The sequence below is a fragment of the Bombus impatiens genome, unplaced genomic scaffold, assembly GCF_000188095.3.
Source record: "Bombus impatiens unplaced genomic scaffold, BIMP_2.2 scf_0162, whole genome shotgun sequence".
NCBI lineage: Eukaryota > Metazoa > Arthropoda > Insecta > Hymenoptera > Apidae > Bombus > Bombus impatiens.
The window spans coordinates 15,901-24,661 of record NT_176581.1 but is presented as its reverse complement, the minus strand read 5'-3'; the positions used below and the strand labels follow the sequence as shown (position 1 = coordinate 24,661).

The 8,761-nt window shown below is 35.5% G+C and overlaps 1 protein-coding gene across 1 annotated transcript in view; it reads left to right on the top strand.

Moving 5' to 3' along the window:
- LOC100744964 (aminopeptidase N) overlaps positions 1-3,996 on the top strand; it is a 49,467-nt gene extending 45,471 nt beyond the window's left edge. The window contains exon 15 of the mRNA XM_003487564.3: positions 3,103-3,996. Within this exon, the coding sequence (XP_003487612.1) occupies positions 3,103-3,252 (150 nt within the window). The 3' untranslated portion in view covers positions 3,253-3,996. The remainder of the gene's footprint in view (positions 1-3,102) is intronic.
- Positions 3,997-8,761: the final 4,765 nt, after the last annotated feature.

Sequence of the window (8,761 nt, the reverse complement as noted above, 5' to 3'; positions counted from 1 at the left end):
ACGTTCGGCGACTGACTGTCGCCTCGAGCCCAAGCTCATTATCACAACTCTCGAACAATTACAATCGGATTGAATAACTACAATTGTTCAATTACAGCTATAGTAGACTCTAGGTTACAATGTTGCGGGATTATCCAAAATTCCAAAGGCTCCGGTGTTCTTTCATCTCCGACATATATATATATATGTAGAAGGAAAGACAGCGGGATTTCCCGTCCGGAATGTTGGGACAAAACCCAATACACTAGTCCAGACTTTTACTATAGCCGCCCTTAAGTAGCCGCCCTTAAGTAATAAAAATAAGAAATAGTCTTAATGTTCCAATCTGACTTTATGACGATGGGTTTGGGCTCGAAGTGACATGGCAGGTCACCGGACGAATCCACGGTCCATGGGAGGACTCGTATCAACGTGCTACTCGATTCGGGTAACTTCCTGATAACTCAATCGTCCAACGACTCACTAACTAACTGTCTAACTCTAACTCTCACTCTGACTCCGTCAGTCCAAAAGAGGCTGACCTTATATACTCCTGTCCCCGCTTCTCGGGTTAATCTTTGTTTTAAGGAGAGCCATATAATCATTTCATACCTCTGTCAGGTAAAGTTGTTCAGAATCGTGCTCCTAATGACATATTTAAAAATGTGGTCATACCTCTAAATAATTACCCAAAAAGTGGAATTATCCATCAGACAAATGATAACATGTATTGCCTTTCATTAATATTTAATACTTATTAATATTTGTGCTATTGCATGCCACATTGGTCACGCTTTGACATCAATATATTTCGTGTGCGAGTTACGTGCGCGAGTTATGTGCTCACGCGTCCGATAATCGATGTCATTGCACTGTAACTTGTTATCCGCCGAATTAATCTTGGGTAACTGATTCACGAGGAAGAGTATTGGTTGCATGGTAGTTACAGCAACCAACGACGCCAAAGGTTATTCTTCGAACGATGAACAGGTTTTGAATTGTCCCCGACTGCTGAGACGAGATTCATGAAAGCGGATAATTATGTGATATGAAGTGCCTGTTGTGACGCGATGTACAGCTGAACGTTACGAATGGTTAATGATATACTCGTCCATGAATGCGTGTCGATGCCGCTTGCTATCGAAAAACCCGCACGCAGCCATTCATTGATTGTTCTCCGATTACTTCATTCCATGAGTGCTTGGAGATATTGTTTGCGGTTGAAAATTTCGCACTGGACTGTCAACTGATCATTTCGACTGATGGAACTCTATGAATGATTGGAGGCATTGACGAGTGAGGAAAGGCAGCTGGGAAGACTACCAAGTGATCGTTACGATTGCTGGAATGATTTTGTCTCCACGAAGGCTTGAAGTCGAGTACATAAACATTTGGAGATGATGATGAGTCAGCAAATACAGATAGAACTGTCCTTTCCAAATGCTGAGAGATTGAAACGATTCTTTGTTCCATGTCCGGAGGGGAAGATATTATCATAGAAGGGAGATTGTGTGAGACTCTCCTCTTTGAAACTTGAGAGAATAATCTATTCTTACTCCACATCTGGTGGGAAAAACGTTAACGATTAAAAGACACTGACGAGACAGAACTAATCGTTTTAAACGATTACACGAGACTGATTCTTTGATATTTATGATGTTGAACTCGTCCGAGCATCCAACAAGACTCGAAACAGAGATCCCGAAAAACGCACGTTGATTGGTTTTCACCGAATGCAAAAAATTGCCAATCAGCATTCTTGCTCGCAAGGCATTTTCTGCCTTTCGTGCGCTCGATGCGCTCGAAGTCCTCAGCGGGAAATGCCGCGTTTATGACGCACTCGGCCATCGAAGCTACAATAGACATAGAAAATTAAAAATACTGCGACGAATATTGAAGGAGACCGTTTTAACTTTTAAAATCCCGTTCTCTAAAGTAGTCTCATGATTGCAAAGGTGAGCGTCTTAAATTGTTCACGATGATCCTCATACTTTTGTTCCTTCGAACACTTCCTCACAGTCCGCTTATCAAAAGGCATCACTGTATTCCCGACTCGAAATCCTTTGCACAAAGTCTCTATTTCTTAGGAATGCAATGTCAATTCGCTTGCCATTTTGCTGGCATACTATTTCATAAATCTTTTAAAACTCTAAACATCGTCAACAGCTCATAACTCCGAGATTTCGTGTCATTGGCTATCGTCATTCCAGACATTCACTCAAACACCCTTCCATAATCGTTATTGAGTCCTGAGCCCAATCATTAATTACGATAACGCTAAATAGCAGTGGGATATCGTCACGAAAATGCTTTACCGCTAACAAATATTTATTAGGATTAAGTTCTCCTTCAGCCTTGATTTAATACAAAGGGTTTGATACATTACGATAATATTTATTTTAATTAATGAATTCGTTTTGTAATATTTACAATTATAAATAAACGCTTAATTCGAAAATTTCCCCTTGAATTACCATTAAACTAAAAGAAGATAATTCGTGAATAACAGCTATAAAACCGAAAACTAAGAATTGCATTATTTACTCTGATCTTCCCCACTTTTATTTTGCTATTTCATTTTGTCGTAAATGTTTCTTTTTTACCTTATTTAATAGTTTATTTGATATTTAATGGCTTTTTTTAAATAAAAATTAAGTACTTCAAGCTCATAAAAATATTATCATGTTCAGCTGAATATTGTGTTCTATATATACTAATAGAAAATCTCATAAAACTAACAAATATTAGTACACGAACTCGCGTAGCTTTATTTCGACGTTCGTGCACGTCGACGATTGTACAAAGAATATACTAGGCATCGCAGTCACAAAATGTTTTTGCGACCCACCAGCGCACGATGCTGCACGGGGAAGGACTGAATTTATGGCACCCTAAGTGTTGACGCTTTCTGTTTCCACAGCTGAGAGTGACGAAGGCCAAGCGGCCCTTCAAGGCGTTCAAACTTCACATTTTCCTTCACAATAGTTTCGTCTCGTTAGTTTGTTGGAATGTTACATTGCATTGTGTATTGCAGAAAGATTTAATAATGAAGTATTCTTATGTTCATCAATTTAATTTCTTAAAAATAAGCATATTCTAATAAATATATTTTTTGATATTTAGCTGCTGGAATTTACTAATGAACACAAGGGGGAGTTTGGAAGTGCAACGAGGTCAATACAACAATCGATAGAACAAGCTGAAGCGAACATACGATGGGTGGAAGCCAATCACAATACGATTCAAGATTGGCTAAAAAGGAATACCGCGTAACAATAAAACGAAGCGGATTAGTGTTACATAAATAATTGTAATATCTGCGCGTTATCCAATGGAGCAATTAAAATTGTCGAAGCGAGGACTCCATCCTCACGCGTGCAAATATTTCAAAACATTGTTCGATTATTCGAAAGCATATTACTCATACGAAAATAATCACTTTGTCGCTATGGTTAAACGTAGACCACGAAAAACGACCTATACCTGAAATTTATGAAACAAATATTAAGAGTTTTTTCATGATTTTGTAAATACGTGTTAAATATTAATGTATGTATGTATAATGCAACATTTAGGTATTTGGATAGAAGAGGTTGAATTCTGTCGATGTTATAGTATTTTACGCAAATTCGTGTATATTAATAATTTAAATATTCTCTTCAAATTATTTAACGGATAAGTTGAATTATTTTTCCTTATAAGACTTCAATGTATCTTTAGTAATAGTTTGTTTCATTAAATTAATCTGAACCTCTATATGTGATTTAAAAGTAACATCATTTATGCATACATACATATCTACAGTATTCGACGATATTAGCATCACGGAAATATTTAAACACTTAACATAAAAAATTTTTATAAATGTACTGTGTATTTTATACGATACTTTTCGAAATTTCTTTATATTACACTAAGATACGATTATTGTAATGATATTGGTAAGATGTGAAACCAATCTGAAAATGTATATAGAGATTGCAACACTTTTATCCCAAACGAACATTTAATAAAAAATTAGCATAAAGCAATAATGGCCTTAAACATATAATTAATGTTCATGGCGATTTTACTAATTTCATTCATTATAACTAACAAATAATTAATTGTTCAAATACTTTTATGATTTTTGCGATATGTATGATATTATAAATATTTTGTAACTTCTGTATACACATGACTTCAGGTACCTTCTGCATTTTATCAATATAATTATGATTGTGCAGTGTCTTATTGCATTGTTAATAAAATGTTAAATTGTTTTGTATTACACACACAATAGACGCCTTCTATGATAAATATTTAATATTCTATGCTAAATACTTTCGTGAACTGTATGTTTGTTAAATCTAACTGCATATAAAATATTAGTATCGGAAGCCTACAGTAACGTATTAAATCATAATTTTTTGTTCTCATAAGCCATCATAATTTTGGTTATACAGTGTTAAAATACAATCTTAGCGCAACTTAAATTTCTTCACGAAGGTTTAACGAAGATTCTTGTAATTAATTTTGTATCGTAAATATGCTTCTTGTTATTATTCATTTAAAATCATAGCTGTTATGACCCTTACATGTTATTATAAGTAGACTGTAACATTTCTTTTCGAATTAAGAAAATTAATAAAGGTAAGCAAGAAGAATTAAATGTTTTAGTGAAGAATTGAAAAATTATTGCTTGCAGTAATTATGAATGATAACATTGTGATGGTATTATTACAGGACAATAATATTAAAGCAAAAGTTATATGGAATGAAATTTCAATCGTGGTAGCTTCAAAACATTACTGTTTCTTAACAATTATAATTTCTGTATGATTGACTTTAACGCAACAATTTCCAGGAAAATAATTATTCATTTATACTTAATTTGATAATATCAATGAGTTATTTGTTGCAAGCACGAGTCACTCGAAATTTTGAAATTTTGAAATCACAACTGAAATTGTTTGTTACAATAATTATCGCCAAAGTTGTGGTATGTAACACAAAATTATAGAGACAAATTATGCACAAAATATTTATTACACACTTTCTGTTTCAACGTTTGTTTTTTATTATGCACAATACTTAGAAGAACTTCCTTTTCCTGAGTCTATAAAATGCCGTGTACATTCCATCGGCCATGTAAGTTTTAGAAGATCCGACATGAAATCATAAATCGATGGCTCTTTTTTGTAATTTTTTTTGTTTGTAAAACAAGATCTCTGCTATGTGAATATTACACACTGAAAAATTGCTTCTTAAATATTGTACAATAACACTGTATTTTGGTTTCAATATAATAAAATTATATCGGTTTTTGTTCTTGAGTGTGTTATGTATTGTAGACATAATATAGACAATTTTATACAATGTCGTCGTTTTTAATTTCTTTGGTAGTGGTCCATATCTTGGTACGGGATTGGTTCTTTAGTTTCGTTCGTTCAATTAGTTATTGCTTTTTTGGCCACAGTGTCGGCTTTTTTATTTCCAGTTATGTCTTAATGTGAAGGATCCAGATAAGTATCCTTGTGCAGTGTGTTGGTTTTTTGAATGATTTGTACAACTTCGTGTTTCTTTAAGTCTTATTTTATTTTTACTACAGACAAACGATAGAAACGATGTTTAAAGTTAGACAAGTTGCTAGGGGTAGATACTCGAATTTCCTAATTTCGCATTTTCTTGAGATGGAGCAGGTGGAAAGAAGAAGTAATTGGTGTGTATATGTTTCAAAAAAGAAGAATGTCCAACCCCTACATAAACCTTACATAACCATGTGCGACGTTGGAATATCCGACTAACCGTTCACAAACAATAAAATAATAAAGTGCGTAGAGCTTTAGGAAAGGAAAGGAGTATACTAGTTCCAACAAAGTGCATGTCGTTCGATTGTCCTTGGTAATAAATAGCCGTCGTCCCCTTAAATCACTTTTAAAAACTCGAAAGTATCGATACGCGATGGTACGACGTAGCCATACTGTTATGTATCGGCAATTTACATTTTTGTGTTTTAATATATTCATTGGATTTCAGCCGCTAGGGAGCGGAGCTTTTATGTGATTTTGTTTTTTATTGTTTTTTCTGTCCTGAAAACTTGGTCGTAAAACAGGACGCTTCGGTAGTCTACTTTTTGGGTGCTGTGTAACTTTGGGGAGGGGCGGGATGAGAGGGAGGGGGAGGGGGGATGTTAAATAGCTTTATTTACAAAATGTACAATATTTACAATGTTTACACCTGTGTTATACGGGGGCAGAATTGAGTTCTGTCGGTTTAATGGTTTTCTCTCTTATTGTATTATGGATTCGGTATCCACCAATATTTTTTTGTGTTTTCTCAGTGGTTGTCTTTAGTGTCTCTCAGAGGGAGGGCCATGTTATATCTCCACCTAGTGTCTGCGGTCTGTCCATTTAAGTTTTCTTCGTAGAGTATAGTTTTGATCCCTATTTTTCTTTTTATGTGATAGATTATTGGGATATTATTTTGGTCTTGGAGGCAGTTTTTTTCGTCTAGGTATAGGAAAGCTTCAGGGGGGATGTAGCCTGTTGTCAGTGTGTTTTTGTAATATGCGTCGTTTGGAAATAAGCAACTGAAGATTAAGCTGTTTTCTTTTATCTTTGCAGCTTGCGCGAAGTGGTTTCTTATTAGCTTTAGGATGTGACAGTCTATGCGGTGAACGTTGGCTAGGTCGTATATTATTTTGTATTTTTTGAATCCGCTGTGTTCGGACCTGTAAGTACTCAAGCAAGCTCTGATGCATTTTCTTTCGAATATGCGAATTTTTTCCATTTGAAAGGCTGATATGTTGTCTGATTAGTGCTTGGTAGCATAGTATTTTTACTTTGCTGTTGAGATGTTTGAAGTAGAATAGTTTTTTTGTTTTCCAGGATGCTTTATTGGCCTTAGAAAGTTGAATTTCGGTGTGCTGCTTGAAGTTTAATGTGTAGTCTATGTTTACTCCTAGGTATTTTACGCAGTTTTTGTGTGGTATGAGTGCCCCTTTGTTTGCTTTTTCTCTTAGTTTGAATTTTTTGCAGTATTCTCTTTCTATTGGGCCGATTTCACTTGACTTGAGTCTAAACAGTATGGTTTCGCATTTGCTTGTGATGATTTTTAGTTTCCATGTGTGGTAGTAATCGTTAACTTTCTCAAAAAGTTCTTGTAGTTCCGTTTTTATTGTGTTGGTCTTGCGGCCTATTATATTTACTATTATAGTCACTATTATAAATACTGAAAAGTAACGGGGAATTTACTGTACCTTGTTGCAGACCGTTTTTTATGGAGAATTTTTTGCTTGATGTGTGTGAACCTTCGATCATTACGAATGTTCTGCTTGTGATCATGTCTCAGATTATATTAATTAGGTATTTAGGAAAGTTTTCCTTGATCAATTTGTATATAAGACATGGGATCCAAACTGTGTCGAAAGCTTTTTTGAGGTCTATTAAGCAGGCGGTTACTCGTTGTTTTGCGTTTAGTGCCCAGCAGATGTCCGACGTCAGTTTATTTATTGCGTGAATTGTAGAGTGTTTGTGCCGGAAGCCAAATTGATTTTCTGGGATTATGTCATTTTTTGTATAGAAGGATGTTAGGGGGTTGTTTATGGTTATTTCAAATACTTTGCTTATGTTGGGGAGGAGACTTTTAGGTCGTAGGTTTGCGGGTGATGAGCCGTCTTTATTTTTTTTTGTAATAGCTATCAATTTGGCTTTTTCCCATTTTCTGGGGAAATATAAGTTGTTTAGTGCATTGTTGAAGAGTTGTTTAGTACCATTTTATTTTGTTCGGTAGGCGCTTGAGTAAAATGTTTGGGATGCCGTCGAAGCCGGAGGTTTGTTGTTTAGTTTGGAGAAGATTTTGTTTAGTTGATTGTAATTTGTGAAATAGTTTATTTCTGGTTCTGGTTGGTTGGGGTTATCTGCGGTGTTTTCGTTTGAGAATATGCAGACTGTTTTGTTTAGCGTTATGTCTTGTTCCATTTCATTTTTGAGTTTGTTTGTTTCGGCGATGATAATTCTATTTAGTTATTCTCGGCCCATATGTTCGTTTTGTGCGTGTGTTTTGGAAAATTGGGTGTCGATAATGTCTAGTTTTCCTGTTGTTTCACCTAAACAAATTCGCAAAGGAAATAAAAAACAAAATAAAAGAGCACAACAACAACGAGTTCACAAAGTTCACAAAGTCGAGGCATTATCTGCACACGAGAACTACAACTACTCCCTATGGAAAGCCACAAAAAAAATAAAGAAGACAATAAGAATGGTATCAGCAATCATTGTATCGTTATACCTGCTTCTTGGATGAGGGAGGCTTTTTCTGGAGACAATTTGAGAGGTGGGATGGGGTTTTGCAGAGCAAGCTGAAGAATTTTCCAACCACCTATGGAACACATTTACCCCACATAACATCAACAACAGCAACCACAATAGTCATAAGGACGAGGATGCGCTAACCACTACACCAACTGACAATCACTACACCATACCCAAAGTAACAGCACAAGAAATCCAGAAAACAACTACAAAGCAAACTTTTCCCGCCGATTCGAAACAGGACACACAACAATTTCCACACGCAACAGCACAGCACAGAATCTATGTCAACACCAAATACACAGCATGTCATTACATGGTCATTGTTTATTAACAATAACCACAGTAACACCAACACCGTTAGAAGCCGAAGCTACGCGCAAGTAGTCAACACGTCGTCACCCTTAGACAATCAAGAACAGAACAACCATAGCAACGACACTACAGAAATCAAAGAGTTAACAACACATCCCATAAACAAACACCGA